Here is an 18,038-nt window from a genome sequence, read left to right as displayed (position 1 = left end):
TTTTTCTTTCAGCAATATTTTGTGATATTTCAGTTTGCAAGTCTGTGCCTTCTTGATTAAATTTATTCCTAAGCATTTTTATGCCATATTAAATGGAATTCTTAATTTCCTTTTTGGAATATTTTTTGTTAGTATATAGAAATATACACTACACTTTCAACACATTTTGTGTGTTGAGTTAGTATCCAGCATCTTTGCTGAATTTATTTATTGTCTCCTACAGTTTTTTTTTTTTTTTTTTTGGTGTTTTTAAAAAATTTTTTTCTACATGTAGGCATAGTATCTATGCACCAAGATCATTTTACTTCTTCCTTTCTGATTTGAATGCCTTATATTTCTTTTTCCTGCTTTAGCTAGTTCTTCCAGTACTAAGTTGAATGGAAGTGGCAAAGTTGGGCATCCTTTTCCTACTCCTGATCTTAGGGGGAAAGCTTTCAGTGTGTTAACATTGAGCATAATGTTAGCTGTGGGTTTTTCATAAATAGCCTTTATCATGTTGAGGAAATTGTCTAATTCTAACTTTTATTATTTTCTTATCTTTTTGTAGTAGATTTGTAAAATGTAGAGTTATCTCCTTTTCAAGGCTAACTTAGAATACTTTTTTCTTATTCAGCCTGCCGTGGGTTTGTCAATTTAATTATTCTCTCTCTCTCTCTCTCTCTCTCTCTCTCTCTCTCTCTCTCTCTCCTTTTTTTAAAGTTTTTTCAGAGAGACAAATTTTGGCTTGGTTTGTTGTTTTTCATATCTTTTTCTTTCTTTTTCCTATGGAATTAGGATTTAGATTGATTCCCCCCCCCCCCATCTTGAGGTTAATGCTTATCTCATTTTCTCACTCTGTCTTTTTTAATATATGAACTTAAAAATTTAAATTTATCTTTAAGCAAGGCTTAAGCTGTTTTCTGCAATACTGCTGTGTAGTAGTAGTATTTTTAAAATTCCATTAGGATTATTTTTTTGTATTCATTGGTTTTTAAATTTTCAAACACATCAACATTTTTACTTGTTTCTGCATTGCATTCAGAGTGTGTATTCTGATTGATCTTTGACATTTTCTGAAACTTGCATGTGATCATATGACTTAGTATATGATTGGATTTTATAAATGTTTAATGTGTGCCTAAAAGAATGTCTCCTGCAGTTCTGTGGTAAAGTTAGTGTTTGCTTAGTGTATCTTTTTTAGCCTTTTACCCTCAGTCTTTCTGTATTCTTATATTTTCAATATATTTCTTATAAGTTGTAAGTAGTTTTTTAAAATTCGAATATGATTATTTGGATCCTTTAGGTATTTACAAGGCAGTTTATGATGTATTTTTATTTAAAGTGATCAAATTCTCAGTGGTTTTTATTTGTCCCTCCTGTACTCTGTTCCCCTTTCTGCATTCCATCTGTGTTTGGTCTGATAATGTTTTTTATTATTTAACACCAAAGCCCCCCCCCCCCCCCCCCCCCCCCGCCCTTAGTGGCTTAGAAGTTACATACATTTTAGTGTATATTTATATATTATATGAGTAGTGTGTATGTTATACACATTTTTAGTATAAGTCATTAAGATAGTAAAACATTCATCTTTGACTTATCAAAATCTAATTATTATTTAGTATTTTTACTCTCTTCTAAGCAATGCAGAGATCTTACTTCCCTTTAACTTTATTTACTCTTATTTTGATTTAAATTATCATGTTTTTATTTTTTTTTACAATTTTACACACATTTTCAACCATATAAGACATATTATTGGTATTGTATATAGCCATTATTTATTTAGATTTTTTCACATACTTAACATTAACAAATTTTTTTTAAGTATTTATTTTGAGAAAGAGAGAGCACGCATGTGTGCGTGAGTAGGGGAGAGGCAAAGGGAGAGAGAGAATCCCAAGCAGTCTCCGCACTGCCAGCACAGAGCCCAACATGGAGCTCGATCCCATGAACTGTGAGATCATGACCTGAGCAGAGATGAACAGCCAGACACCCAACTAACTGAGCCACCCAGGACCCCCTCTATTCTTCTCTATATCTTGCCTTTTTATCTGTCATTATTCTTCCACCTTAGGAATAGCCCTTAATTTTCCTTAATGGGTCTCCTTCTGTAATGCTAATGAATTACTTTTTTGTGTTTCTGAAAATATCTTATTTCTCCTTCATTTTAGAAACACATTTTTTAAAGAATTTCCTTTAAAAATACTATTCCTAAAAAAAAAAATACTATTCCTTTGGGGTGCCTGGGTGGCTCAGTCGGTTAAGCGTCTGACTTTGGCTCAGGTCATGATCTCATGGTTTGTGAGTTTGAGCCCTGCCTCAGGCTCTGTGCTGACAGCTCAGAGCCTGGAGCCTGCTTCGTATTCTGTGTCTCCCTCTCTCTCTCTGCCCCTCCCATGCTCATTATCTGTCTCCCTCTTTCTCTCTTTCTCAAAATAAATAAATATCAAAAAAATAAAAAATAATTAAAAAATGCTTTTCCTTTGTAATTTGGTTTATATTATTTCTTGAAGTCACTTCTATTAAAGTGGATCATCTTTGTATTTCCTCTTCGTCTGTTTTTGAGTTACTTTTTTGTTTTTATCTTGCACAAATTTTTAAAATTTTTTTAATTTTTTAAATTTTTTGAATTTACATCCAAGTTAATTAGCATGTAGTGCAGCAATGATTTCAGGAGTAGATTCTTTAATGCCCCTTACCCATTTAGCCCATCACCCCTCCCACAGCCTCTCCAGTAACCCTCTGTTTGTTCTCCATATTTAAGAGTTTCTTATGTTTTATCCCCCTATTTTTATATTATTTTTGCTTCCCTTCCCTTGTGTTCATCTGTTCTGTGTCTTAAAGTCCTCATATGAGTGAAGTCATATGATATTTGTCTTTCTCTAACTAATTTTGCTTAGCATAATACCCTCTAGTTCCATCCACGTAGTTGCAGATGGCAAGATTTCATTCTTTTTGATTGCCAAGTAATGCTCCATTGTATATATATATATACCACATCTTCTTTATCCATTTATCCATCGTTGGTCATTTGGGCTCTTTCCATACTTTGGCTATTGTTGATAGTGCTGCTATAAATATTGGGGTGCATGTGCCCCTTTGAAACAGCATACCTCTATCCCTTGGATAAATACCTAGTAGTGCAATTGCTGGGTTGTAGGGTAGTTCTATTTTTAATTTTTTGAGGAACCTCCGTACTGTTTCCCAGAGTGGCTGCACCAGTTTGCATTCCCACCAGCAGTGCAAAAGAGATCCTCCTTCTCCACATCCTTACCAACATCTGTTGTTGCCTGAGTTGTTAATGTTAGCCATTCTGACAGGTGTGAGGTGGTATCTCATTGTGGTTTTGATTTGTATTTCCCTGATGATGAGTGATGTTGAGCATTTTTTCATGTGTCATTTGACCATCTGGATGTCTTCTTTGGAGAAGTGTCTATTCATGCCTTTTGCCCATTTCTTCACTGGATTGTTTTCTGGGTGTTGAGTTTGGTAAGTTCTTTTATAGATTTTGGATACTAACCCTTTATCTGATACGTTGTTTGCAAATATCTTCTCCCATTGTCAGTTGCCTTTTAGTTTTGCTGATTGTTTCCTTTGCTGTGCAGAAGCTTTTTATTTTGATAAGGTCCCAATAGTTCATTTTTGCTTTTGTTTCCCTTGTCTCTGGAGACTTGTTGAGTAAGAAGTTGTTGCGGCCAAGGTCAGAGAGGTTTTTGCGTGCTTTCTCCTGGAGGATTTTGATGGCTTTCTGTCTTACATTTAGGTCTTTCATCCATTTTGAGTTTATTTTTGTGTATGGTGTAAGAAAGTGGTTCAGGTTCATTCTTCTGCATGTTGCTGTCCAGTTTTCCCAGCACCAGTTGCTGAAGAGACTGTCTTTATTCCATTGGATATTCTTTCCTGCTTTGTCAAAGATCAGTTGGCCATATGTTTGTGGATCCATTTCTGGGTTCTCTATTCTGTTCCACTGATCTGAGTGTCTGTTTTTGTGCCATTGCACATATTTTATATGCCCATAGAAATGTATTTCTTTTTATTTATATTCTTTGAGGTTAGCAGGATTCTTTATTTTTATTTTCTTTTTTTTCCCCCTTAGCTGTATTTAGGAAATAAATTGACATATAACATTGTGTAAGTTTAAGATGTACAGTGTGACGATTTGGTACATGTATATATTGCAAAATGATTACCACAGTGGGGTTAGTTGGTTAGTTGACAAATCCATCACTTCACATAATTACCTTCGTGTGTGTGTGTGGTGAGGGTAAGAACACTTAAGATCTTCCTCAGCAACTTTCAAAGCAGGGCTTTTTAAATCTCTAGCTTGATATCTTTTGTCAGTTCTAGAGATTTTTCAGTCAGTAATATCTTCAAATATTGTCTGTGTCCTATTGTCTCTTCTGTTTTTGGGATTCCTATTTCACCAGTGTCAGAGCTTCTTTCTATTCTCTTTCACCTGCTCTTTTATGTTTTCTAAGCTTTTGCTCCTCAGGACTTCTTTCTAGATATTGTTTAGTAATTCTCTTTTCACCTGAGTCTCTTGTGCTAGTAAACCTATTCATTGAGTTCTTAATTTCAATTACTACATTTAATAATTTTTTTTAATGTTTATTTTTGAGAGTGAGAGCGTGTGTACTAGTGGGGGAGGGGCAGAAAGAGGGAGACAGAGGATCCCAAGCAGGCTTCTTGCTGTCAGTACAGAGCCCAATGTGGGGCATGAACTCACAGACTCATGAAATCATGACCTGAGCCAAAATCAAGAGTTGGCCACTCAACTGACTGAGCCACCCAGGTGCCCCTAACAACTTTAATTTTTCTGTTTTTTAATATAATTTTCAATTCTCTGCTGAAATATTCACTGTTCTTATCTTTTCAGACATAAGTAAGTATGGTTATTTTAAAAACTGTCTTATAACTCCAATATCTAGAGACTCTGTGGGTCTGTTTTTATTGTCTGTTATTTCTGATAGTTTTTTTAGTCATGTCTTAGTCTAGTCTCCTCATATGCCATTATGTACTGGACATTATATTAAAAAAAATTGTTTCTTGAATCATTTTGAGGCCCAAGATATTATCATTCTCCAGAGACTGAGGGGAAAGAGGGTTGGTCTTCCAGGTAATTGGGGTAAGTAACTATCTGAGCTCACCTCAGGCCGGTTTCAGCGACTGAGATGATTTCATGCTGAACTTTAATAAAATAAACAGCACTGCACAGTTCACTCTTCCTCTTGGGATTTTTCCTGTTGAGATCCCAACCCAAAGTGTGGGTTTTTCTGTGGCTATCTTCTTCTCTCCTGGTGGGCTCTGGACTCCAGTTCTTGGTCCCCATCTCTCCCCTGCCCAAGGCTGTCCAAAGTAGTGTGGTTTTTTTGGAGGCTCTCCTTACTGACAATTATGATCGGGGACAAGTAGCTTCTGATCCATGGTGTTGCTCATCTGGACATCTCTTTTCATCTCAGCTTTTCTTAGATTCTGGTCCCATAATTCTTTGCCATCTTGTTATTTCGGATACTTTTAAGATTTTTTCGTCTTTAAATGTTTTATCTGCCTTTTCTAGTTGTCCTCAATGGGGGGGGGGGGGGGAATAGATGAATTTCCAGATTTGCCATTCATGGATGTAGAGACTCTTTACAGGTTTGGTTTTGCTTTGCATTTGTAACAGCATTTTTAATCAGAATGGCTTTTGTTAGAACTGTTGCTGAACTCCCTCTCTCCCCCAGCTTCTATGTATTCTTTCATCTGGAAATATGTCACTCTGTTGTTACTTGACAGTCAAGTAGAATAAGCCATAGCATTATATAAACTTCATTTCATAAATTGGTATAAAATACACTGACTAAGCTTTTGAAGCTATTTTAGGTATTCCGTCCTTTTAAGTTGAAAACTTACTATTTTCTTGAAGTAAGAACTTCTCACTGTGTAGTATTCTTTATTTCTTGGTTGTGAAGGTCCTTCCATACACATCTTAACACTGTTTGACCACCATTAAATAGGACAGTCTGCAATATTTTGTGGCCGTGCTGGAAAACAGCTGAAGCGTTGTCACAGCAGTCAGCCAGGAATGCTGCTGGACAGCTGGTCCCGGATGGTAAAGAGCCTAAATGTGTCATCCTCTGTGAACCAGGCTTCTCGTCTTATTGATGGCAGTGAGCCCTGCTGGCAGTCTTCTGGCTCACAAGGAAAGGTAGTGTGCCATGTGGCACTTCTAGAAATGCTTTCATTTAGATGGCTTTACCATTTTAAACTTCAAAATGAACTTTGAAAAATCTGCTAAGTTACATACACTGTGTTGATACCTGCCAGTACTGATTTTATATTTTAGTTCAAAATTATTTTTAAAGCTATGAGTAATACACCATCCAATATGTATTGTCAGATTTTTTTTCTTTTACCATTTTTTATTTGTTTTTGAGAGACAGAGACTAAGCATGAGCAGGGAGGGGCAGAAAGAGGGAGACACAGAATCTGAAACAGGCTCCAGGCTGTCAGCACAGAGCCCGATGTAGGGCCCAAATACATGAACTATGAGATCATGACCTGAGTCAAAGTGAGATGCTTAACCGACTGAGCCACTCAGGTGCCCCTATTGTCAGAGATTTTAAGCAATATATGTAACATATTATCTAACTGACCAATTGATAGAAGGGGGTAATTGCTGTTGTTTTTGTTAACTCTCCCACATAAAATGTATGAGTTCAGATTCTGCTTCTGGTGAGCACTTTTTCTAATATATCTGAACAAATATGTGTTGCTCTTTGGAATGTTATCATGATTGCGCTCACATGTGGGTGTACGTCTTTTGAACTCATGGTCAGTCTTGGAGAAAAGGGTTTTTTTTTTTTTTTTTTTTCCTATCTTGACTCTAGTATTTTTATAGTCCACTCCTTGATGGGTATAAAGAGGCCACTGAAGATCAGGAGTCTCTAAACACATAGTTCCTGGGGTTCAGAGTGAGACTTTCTTGTAATGAACAATTAAGTAGTAGAGTAGAATAGTCCTCTCTCTCAGGTCATATCATATATTTAGAAAATCTCATGTAGATTCAGTCTTCAGTGATACTATTTTAATACCTAAAATATGGCTGAGTTTTACTAATTGAGAGTACATTTTTTTTTAAAGCATTGGATTCGTTTGGAGATTTTCCCAGATGTTCTTGTTCATAGATTAAAAATGATAGTTGATCCTGCTGACAGTAGCTACATGCCTTCCCTGGTTGTGGTGTCAGGTAATTGAATTAGTTTACTCAAAGAATATCTTCTCTCATATGATAAAAACTCCTTTGTCTGATTCCTTTACTCTGTTTTTCCCCACTAGGTGGAAATTCCCTAAATAACCTAATTGAACTAAAGACAATCAACATTAATCCCACTGACACCACAGTGTCCCTTCTGAATGACTGCACAGAGGTATGATATCGTTTTTGATGGTTTGCAAAGGACAGTGGAGGTGACTTTTTTGATTGTCTCTAAACTAACATTGAGCCTGCTTTCCCCCCTGAATTAGATTAAACAGGTATATAATTTGAATTTGCTGCTTATCAGGTCAGCTTGAAAAGGAAACAAAATAAATTTCATTCTCACTATCTTAAGTAAGAAGTGAGGGTAAAGCTCCTAGCAAAAGTTGTTACCGGGCACATCATACTGGTTTTTGCATCCAGCACAGGATTGTTTTTATTAAGTATCTATTAAGATGTGATGGTTTTTTTTCTACCTGCACATGTGACACCTAAATTGCTTTTTTGTTTTCATTCCTGTTGGCATCAAGTATGGAACATGTCCTGAAATACTGAGCTATTGATTTGATTGGTTATAAAGTAATTTTTAAAATGAATACAAGTTTATTATAAATCTTGAAAATGCTGTCAAGGTTCTTTTACATAGTCCCTCTATTACAGAGCAGTGAGACTGTCTCATATCTTTCAGTAAATCTTTTCACACAGATGTCAGTACAATTTTAATAAATATATTAAAAATAATACAAAATAATATAGTTTTTAATACCACCTATATATTATTGTTTCATGAGGACTTATTTAATTGGTACAATGATAGTATAGATATCAAATAATTGACATTTATTCATCTAAAATTTATAAGTGAGTTTAAAAAAATTTAAAAAAAAAGTTTTTTTAATGTTTATTTATTTTTGAGAGCAAGAAAGAGACAAAGTGAACAGGGGAGGGGCATAGAGGGAGGCACAGAATCTGAAGCAGACTCAAGGCTCTGATCTGCAGCACAGAATTTTTGAACTTACAAACCATGAGATCCTGACCTGAACCGAAGTTGGATACTTAACCCACTGAGCCATCCAGGTGCCCCATAAGTGAGTTTATTTTTAAATTATTAAATTCAGTTCAGCATTTATTATTACTATTATTGTCATTGGTCTACCCACATAAGAGCAGACAAGTTCAAGGTGGTCCTAGTGTGTTATTTAAAAGAAGCTGATACATAGCCATCAAGTTAATTTGTTCATGGGTGAAAAGTTGGTAACTTGTGTCTAGTCTACGGGAATGTACCAGCTTCTTTTCCCAGGTCTAAGAGGTGATGATCCGGCCTTTATTTTCAAACTTCAATAAATAGATTATGGGAAACCATTCATTTCTGAATGTCACTATTTTGGGATATACCAATTAATTAATTGATAATTAGTACCAGTGGTGGTAATAAATGAATAAAGTCATAAATTATTGAAAGGAAAGATAATATTGAATTTTTCTGAAAAAAGGTAATACCGAGTTTTAGTACATTTTACTGTTAACTCATTGCTAGATAACTGAAAGCAGCTTGTCTAATGTCTTAATTATACTCCTCAGTATTGTTGTACTTTAAATCAAGTAGAGTTAATTAAATCAGTAACTAACAGATGATTATTCATAAAAGGTGTATTAATTGTAATACAATAAATTTTCAACTTAGAACAATTTATTACATAATATTTGGTAAGTATAGAGTAGTGTACATGACATGTGAGAAATATGAAGCATTGTGAGTAGTTGGAAAACTCATGACCCACTCTCTATTCCTCCAACCAGCTTAAGAACAAGAATATTATCATTCCTGGGAAGCCATTGGACATTCTAGCATTGCCTTTCCTATAAAAATGGCTTGTTGTGGTAATTTTCTAACATAACCAAAAATAAAAAGGATACTGAATTCCCCACAAACCTTTGACACATCTTCAACAATTATCAACATTTTTGCCATTCATGTTTCACTGTCTCCTATATCTTCCCCTTTTTTTAAAATTCCTAGAGTGTGTAAAAGCAAGTCCTAGATATGACCTTATTCCATATTATGTACTTCAATATTAACCTCTAAAAAATAAACATAAAAAATTAAATTAAAAAAATGAATAAATAAAAAATATAAAAGTGATGCCTGGGTAGCTCAGTCAGTTATACGTCTAACTTTTGATTTTGGCTCAGGTGATGATCTCATGGTTGTGAGATCAAGCCCCAAGATCCACGCCCAGCGTGGAGCCTGCTTAGGATTCTCTCTCCCTTTCTCACTCTGCCCTCTCTCTGCTCGCTTGCTCTCTTTCTCTCTCTCTGTAAATAAATAAACAAACCTCCAACAAGGACTTTGAAAATGTAACCACAATGCCATGATCACACCTAATAGTTATTCTTTAATATCATACAATATCCAGTCAGTGTTTACATTTTTTGGAGTTATCCCATAAATATCTTTTTGCAGTTGGTTTGTGTGCCTTTACTTTGCACTTCATTTAAGTCTTGATTCTCTTGGTTTTGTTTTGCCAAAGAAAGAAATTGGTTTTCATTTCCTGTAGAATTTTTCATTTTTTCATTTGTTTTTTTGCATCCCAGTGGTTTTGTTCCATCTGTGTTTCCTGAGACATCTTAGGTAGTAGATCTTGTGGTTTGATCAGGTCCATTTGGGGCAATACGAAGTCAGTGGAAGTGTGTGTGCTTCATGCTGCCTCATCACTCTTTGTTCACAGGAAATATAGGCATAGAGGAATACTGTAGATGCCAGATACAGGATGTGGGGCACTCTGCAGGACAAAGAACCAACTTTAACAAATGGATGTCAAAGGCATAACAGAGAGAGGTTGCATCCTGTTTGGATCCTGATTTGAACAAGCCAAGAATAGAAAAATGTTTATGAGATGATCAGAAATGTTGATTACTGGTAGCATATTAGATGATAGAAAGAATTATTGTTTTAGGTATGACCATAATAATGTGGATGTATTTTTTAAATGCTTGTACTTCAGTGACACACTGAAGTTTGAAACAACATGGTCCCTGGAATTTTCTTATGATAATCTGTGTATGAACAAAATTGCTCATAATGTTGATAACTTGGAACTAGGTGATAGGGTTGTGGGGCTTTTTGTGTGATTTTCTCTAATTTATATATATTCAAGTATTCTTTATTCTAAAAGTTAAGAATGCTCTGAACTACCTGACATTTAATCTCTTTCCAAATAATTCTTGGTTCTAGAATGCTTTAAGACAGAAAAGTTTGTAGTCATTCAGTAAGGCTATTATGCTGCTTCATTTTAGTAAAAAAATGAGTATGAGTCCCATACCTTGGATATACATACGTGGTGATTAATGACTTTTTAAAACTGTACTCAAATGTAGCTGTATTAATATTGCCTAACTTGCTTGAAATTTCCAGAACTAAAGTGAAAGAGCTGTAACTTTCCACACATTCCATGTCTCAAATGTGTTGCTGTCCAGTTTAAGTATCTCATGTATTTGAGTTTAAAAAGTCTGTAGCTTACCGTTTTTGTGTCTAGTATCACAGGTATATTGAAATTGCAATAAAGCAGTGCAGGAGCTCAGGAATTGATTGTAAAATTCATGGTCTCATCCTGCTGGGGCGGATCCGTGCAGAGGAGGAAGATTTAGCTGCAGTTCCTTTCTTAGCCTCTGATAATGAAGAGGAAGAAGATGAAAAAGGAAACAGTGGGAGGTGAGAGCCATTTGTTACTGGTGGTGCTCATTGCAAAATTCTCACCCTTAAAAGCAAATATTTAATTGGAGTGTATTTAATAATGAGAGTAATTTTATGCACTCAGGAATGTTTGGAAAATTTTAGTTGTTTTAAAAATTTTTTAACTTAATTTTTGAAAAATGTTTAATGTAGAAACACATTGGGGTGCCTGGGTGGCTCAGTTGGTTGAGCATCTGACTTCAGCTCAGGTCATGATCTCATGGTTCGAGACTTCGAGCCTCGCATTGGGCTCTGTGCTGACAGCTCAGAGCCTGGAGCCTGCTTCAGATTCTGTGTCTCCCTCTCTCTGCCCCTTCCCCCATGTACACACGTGTGTGTACTCTCTGTCTCTCAAAAATAATTAAATATTAAAAAATACCATTAAAAAGAAGAAATAAAAATGTTTAACTTTTCTACCTGAAATATCACAGTTAATATTTTGATATATATCCTTTTAGTTTTCTTTTTTATCTGTCCCTAATTGTGTTTTTCCAAGAGATGGTGTGATATGATATACATTTTATAAACTTTTTGCTAAATATTTTGTTAACTTTTAAATTGAAATATTGTGTAAAATATATATAATAAAATTTATCCTCAACTATTTTTTTTATTAAAAAATTTTTTTTAATGTTTATTTATTTTTGAGAGAGAGAGGGAGACAGACAGACAGACAGAGAGACAGAGCATGAGAGGCAGAGGGGCAGAGAGTGAGGGAGACACAGAATCTGAAGCAGGCTCCAGGCTCTGAGCTGTCAGAACAGAGCCTGATGTGGGGCTCAAACTCACAGAGTACAAGATCATGACCTGAGCTGAAGTCAGAGGCTTAACTGACTGAGCCACCCAGGCGCCCCAGCCTCTTAACTATTTTTATTTTTTGATCAAGTGGTATTCATTCCTGGGCTTCACGGCTGGTTCAACACTCGCAAATCAATCAATGTGATACATCACGTTAATAAAAGAAAAGATAAGAACCATATGATCCTGTCAATCGATGCAGAAAAAGCATTTGACAAAATTCAGCATCCTTTCTTAATAAAAACCCTTGAGAAAGTCGGGATAGAAGGAACATACTTAAACATCATAAAAGCCATTTATGAAAAGCCCACAGCTAATATCATCCTCAGTGGGGAAAAACTGAGAGCTTTTTCCCTGAGATCAGGAACATGACAGGGATGTCCACTCTCACCACTGTTTCACATAGAGTTGGAAGTCCTAGCATCAGCAATCAGACAGCAAAAGGAAATCAAAGGCATTAAAATTGGCAAAGATGAAGTCAAGCTTTCACTTTTTGCAGATGACATGACATTATACATGGAAAACCCGATAGACTCCACCAAAAGTCTACTAGAACTGATATATGAATTCAGCAAAGTCTTAGGATACAAAATCAATGTACAGAAATCAGTTGCATTCTTACACACTAATAATAAAGCAACAGAAAGACAAATAAAGAAACTGATCCCATTCACAATTGCACCGAGAGTCATAAAATACCTAGAAATAAGCCTAACCAAAGATGTAAAAGGTCTGTATGCTGACAACTATAGAAAGCTTATCAAGGAAATTGAAGAAGATACAAAGAAATGGAAAAACATTCCGTGCTCATGGATTGGAAGAATAAATATTGTTAAAATGTCAATACTACCCAAAGCTATCTACACATTCAATGCAATCCCAATCAAAATTGCACCAGCATTCTTCTCGAAGCTGGAACAAGCAATCCTAAAATTTGTATGGAACCACAAAAGGCCCCGAATAGCCAAAGTAATTTTGAAGAAGACGACGACCAAAGTGGGAGGCATCACAGTCCCAGACTTTAGCCTCTACTACAAAGCTGCAGTCATCAAGACAGCATGGTATTGGCACAAAAACAGACACACAGACCAATGGAATAGAATAGAGACTCCAGAATTGGATCCACAAAAGTATGGCCAACTAATCTTTGACAAAGCAGGGAAGAACATCCAATCGAAAAAAGACCGTGTCTTTAACAAATGGTGCTGGGAGAACTGGACAGCAACATGCAGAAGGATGAAAGTAGACCACTTTCTTACACCATTCACAAAAATAAACTCAAAATGGATGAAGGACCTAAATGTGAGACAGGAAACCATCAAAACCTTAGAGGAGAAAGCAGGAAAAAACCTGTCTGACCTCAGCTGCAGCAATTTCTTACTTGACACATCTCCAAAGGCAAGGGAATTAAAAGCAAAAATGAACTATTGGGGCCTCATGAAGATAAAAAGCTTCTGCACTGCAAAAGAAACAACCAACAAAACTAAAAGGCAACCGATGGAATGGGAAAAGATATTTGCAAATGACATATCGGACAAAGGGCTAGTATCCAAAATCTGTAAAGAACTCACCAAACTCCACACCCGAAAAACAAATAATCCAGTGAAGAAATGGGCAGAAAACATGAATGACACTTCTCTAAAGAAGACATCTGGATAGCCAACAGGCACATGAAAAGATGCTCAATGTTGCTCCTCATCAGGGAAATACAAATCAAAACCACACTCATATACCACCTCACGCCAGTCAGAGTGGCTAAAAGGAACAAATCAGGAGACTATAGATGCTGGAGAGGATGTGGGGAAATAAGAACCCTCTTGCACTGTTGGTGGGAATGCAAACTGGTGCAGCCACTCTGGAAAACAGTGTGGAGGTTCCTCAAAAAGTTAAAAATAGATCTACCCTATGACCCAGCAATAGCACTGCTAGGAATTTCTGCAAGGGATACAGGAGTGCTGATGCCTCGGGGCACTTGTACCCCGATGTTTATAGCAGCACTTTCAACAATAGCCAAATTATGGAAAGAGCCTAAATATCCATCAACTGATGAATGGATAAAGAAATTGTGGTTTGTATACACAAGGAATACTATTGGGCAATGAGAAAGAATGAAATCTGGCCTTTTGTAGCAATGTGGATGGAACTGGAGAGTGTTATTCTAAGTGAAATAAGTCACACAGAGAAAGACAGATACCATATGTTTTCACTCTTATGTGGATCCTGAGAAACTTAACAGAAGACCATGGGGGAGGGGAAGGAAAAAAAAAGTTAGGGAGGGATCCAAACTGTAGGAGACTCTTAAAAACTGAGAATAAACTGAGGGTTGATGGGGGGTGGAAGGGAGGGGAGGGTGGGTGATGAGTATTGAGGAGGGCACCTGTTGGGATGAGCACAGGGTGTTGTATGGAAACCAGTTTGACAATAAATTTCATATTAAAAAAAACCTTTTTAAATGTATGTAGTTCCTTGGCATTAAGTACATTCATATTATTGTGTAATTACGGGCAGTATTTATCCCTCAAATATCCATACCATTAAATAGCCTTTTGTCAGGGCGCCTGGGTGGCTCAGTCGGTTAAGTGCCGCCTTCAGCTCAGATCATGATCTCAAAGTCTGTGGGTTTGAGCCCCACATCGGGCTCTTGGTGACAACTTGGAGCCTAGAGCCGGCTTCAGATTCTGTGTCTCCCTCTGTCTCTGCCTCTCCCCTGCTCACACTCTGTCTCTCTCAAAAATAAAATAAAAACCTAAAAAAATTAACAAAAAAATAGTCTTCTGTCATGTAATTTTATTGAGTGCAGTATTTCATCTTATGACGATGTTCTCATTTGCTTACTCAATTAGATATTTTGCATGAATATTATAGTGATGAATATTAGTGTATTTATTCATTCACCATCCATCTATTGAATACCTGTTATGAGCTAAATCCTATTTTCTGTCCTGTGAATGCTGTGGTGAATATGCAAATTAAGACAAAGACACACATCAGAATTCATCATCAGAGTGGCTGTGGAAAGTGCATGAAGGAGAAATGCATGGTGCTTTGAGAGTCAAACAAAAGACCGTTGATCTACAAAAGAGCATTGATCTGTCAGGAGAACAAGAAAAACTCTCTCCAAAGGCATACTTTCAGGAAAAGTCAGAGTTTTCAAAACAAAGTGGGCAGAAAAAGGTGTTTCGGGCAGGGGAATAACATATACCAAGGGTTAAGAAAGACATCTGCCAGGTTTCTGCACATTCATTTTTTTAATTCTTTTTTTCCCCTTACATACATACATACATACATACATACATACATACATACATACATACATACATTTATTTATGACCTAGAGAGACAGAGCACAAGTTAAGGAGGGGCAGAGAGAGAAGGAGACACAGAATCTGAAGCAGGTTCCAGGCTCTTAGCTGTCAGCACAGAGCCCAATGCGGGGCTCGAACTCACAAACTGTGAGATCATGACCTGAGCTGAACTTGAACGTTTAACTGAGCCACCCAGGCGCCCCAGAAAACAGTGCATTTTCAAGTGTTGTGTGTGGGTTATATTCAAATGGCTTTGTTTCTTAAGGCATAAGTAAGAAATTTTCATAAAATAGAAAAATTCATACAAATAGTAAAACCAATATCTATCTTGTACAGAAAAAAATTTAAATATATATAAAAATCCAAGATGGCTTTTAGACTGAAATCTAACTACTTCTGAAATATATCTAGATTATAGGTTCTTTCTTTCTGTCTTTCTTTCTTTTTTAATTTTATTTTTTATTTTTTAAAATTTACATCCAAATTAGCCTATAGTGAAACAATGATTTCAGGAGTAGATTCCTTAATGCCCCTTACCCATTTAGCCCATCCCCCTTCCCACAACCTCTCTTGTAACCTCAGTTTGTTCTCCATATTTATGAGTCTCTTCTGTTTTGTCCCCCTTCCTGTTTTTATATAATTTTTGTTTCCCTTCCCTTATGTTCATCTGTTTTGTCTCTTAGAGTCCTTATATGAGTGAAGTCATATGATTTTTGTCTTTCTCTGACTGACTAATTTCACTTAGTATAATACCCTCCAGTTCCATCCACGTAGTGGCAGATGGCAAGATTTCGTTGTTTTCGATTGCCAAGTAATACTCCATTGTATATATATATACCACATCTTCTTTATCCATTCATCCATCGATGAACATTTGGGCTCTTTCCATACTTTGGCTATTGTTGATAGTGCTGCTATAAACATGGGGGTGCATGTGTCCCTTCGAAACAGCACACCTGTATCCCATGGATAAATTCCTAGTAGTGCAATTGCTGGGTCGTAGGGTAGTTCTATTTTTAGTTTTTTGAGGAACCTCCATACTGTTTTCCAGAGTGGCTGCAACTGCTTGCATTCCTATCGCTTTTTTAATTCTAAGATGTTTATGGAGGACTGGAGTGTGTAGGCAGATGTTTGAGCTCTGTTCACGTCCCAGTAGAAAACAACGTAGATAAATCACTTTCCTCAGATAAGTTGTATTTCCCTAGAGAAATTGCTAAAAGTACATTGCTAAATCAAATGATATACAAAGTCAGTTGATACGTGTTACTGTTGTCCTGCTAGTGTAACCTGTTCCTTGTGGATACTAGAAGGAGGCAGGTACCCTAGTGCTAGCTGAGTTCTTCTGCACTGCCCTTTTCACTAAGTGTTTTTTAGTTTTTTAGACAATGTAAGCTGTCTTTCTTTTAGAAACAGAGGAGCTCTGCCTCTCACTGTTATTAAAACACATTCTCTTAGTCGTGAATGGGTGGCAACTGTGGTAATGAATCAGGTTATTCTGGGGTTCTGTGATCTTGGGTTTGGATTCTGTCGTGTTTTATTTTGGAACCTTTGCACTGAAACTGAAAAGAAAATAGTATATATGACACTACCTCATCTAGAATATATATCATATTGTATGTTATGGTTCAAACTGATGGTATCTATATACGTTAATTAAGGAAGGAAAATTCCAGTTTCCTTAAATGAATCATTGAGATTTTTAAGAGGAAGATCTATAGATTTGCATATTCTTATTCAGTAGCTATGAAAATGAATTGGGCAAATATGTAAATACATGTACTATATACATGAGATAACCAAAAATGTTTGAGCTGTACTCATTGATGAAATTTTTACATAATTGAATACATTAACAAAGTAATTCTAGGTATTTGAATGTAATGTTTTTTCCTGTCAGATTTTAATTAGCTAACGATTTCAGGGTGAATGAGTAGTCCAGACAGTCTTCCCTGCCCACACTAACTACCCACTGACCTCCATTCCTGCTGGTTGATAATTACATGGTACCAGTTGTTTCATTTCTTGCATATCACTCTTGGTGTCCCATACATATTTTTGACTAAAATGTGTTATAAGTATGTCAAAGATACATGGTCCCTGATTTACAGTAGTTTGACTTGTAAGTTTTCAACTTTACGATAGTGCAAAAGTGATACACATTCAGTAGAAGCCATACTTGGAATTTTGAATTTTGATCTTTTCCCAAATTAGCAATTTGTGGTACAATCCTCTCTTTTAATACTGGATGGCAGCAGCAAGCCTTAGCTCCCAGCCATGTGATCACAAGGGTAAATAACCAATATACTTATTATAGCCATTCTGTTCCTATACCATTCTGTTTTTCATTTTCAGTACAGTATTCAAGAAATTACATGAGATACTCAACACTTTATTATAAAATAGGCTTTGTCTATTTTGTCCAACTGTAGACTAAGTGTTCTCTGCATGTTCAAGGTAGGGTAGGCTAAGCTATGATTTTCAATAGGTTAGGTGCAGTTTTAAAATGCATTTCAACTTATGGTATTTTCTATTTATGATGAATTTATTGGGGTATAATACCATTGTAAGTGGAGGAAGATCTGTACTTACAATATACATTACTTGTTCTCTTTTGCCTGGTATCAGATGAAAGAATTTTCCTACATTTTTATTCCCAACCCATAATATTTTGATCCCTGAAAGTAAATATTCATTAGTATATAATGTATTACAAAAATCTTACTTATCTGGAATCCAGTCTCGAGCCTTCACTTTTCCATCCTCACTTATAAAAATAGAACAAAAGCAAACAAAAAGGCAAACACCTTAAATACAGAAGAAGCAGTTCCTTAGTAGCTGGCATTACCTGACAACGAAGAAAATCTAACACTGTCCCATTTACTTGGTGGTCTCGAGTTCAAGAACTGGAGTACTTTATTGATTCAACTTCCAACCCATTGAGGGCAGGTCAGGAGATTTAATGAGCAAGGTGGTGCGAGCCAGTAGCCAG

The 18,038-nt window shown here is 36.2% G+C and overlaps 1 protein-coding gene across 7 annotated transcripts in view; it reads left to right on the top strand.

Moving 5' to 3' along the window:
• HERC2 (HECT and RLD domain containing E3 ubiquitin protein ligase 2) overlaps positions 1-18,038 on the top strand; it is a 268,128-nt gene that overhangs the window by 178,305 nt on the left and 71,785 nt on the right. For all 7 annotated transcript variants that reach the window (XM_042941272.1, XM_042941277.1, XM_042941274.1 and 4 more), the window contains 4 exons: positions 5,973-6,163; positions 7,099-7,204; positions 7,294-7,385; positions 10,750-10,925. In XM_042941272.1, coding sequence (XP_042797206.1) covers positions 5,973-6,163; positions 7,099-7,204; positions 7,294-7,385; positions 10,750-10,925 — 565 coding nt within the window. The remainder of the gene's footprint in view (positions 1-5,972; positions 6,164-7,098; positions 7,205-7,293; positions 7,386-10,749; positions 10,926-18,038) is intronic.

The sequence above is a fragment of the Panthera leo genome, chromosome B3 (assembly GCF_018350215.1).
Source record: "Panthera leo isolate Ple1 chromosome B3, P.leo_Ple1_pat1.1, whole genome shotgun sequence".
In the NCBI taxonomy this organism is placed as follows: Eukaryota; Metazoa; Chordata; class Mammalia; order Carnivora; family Felidae; genus Panthera; species Panthera leo.
This window is presented reverse-complemented; position numbering and strand designations above follow the sequence as displayed.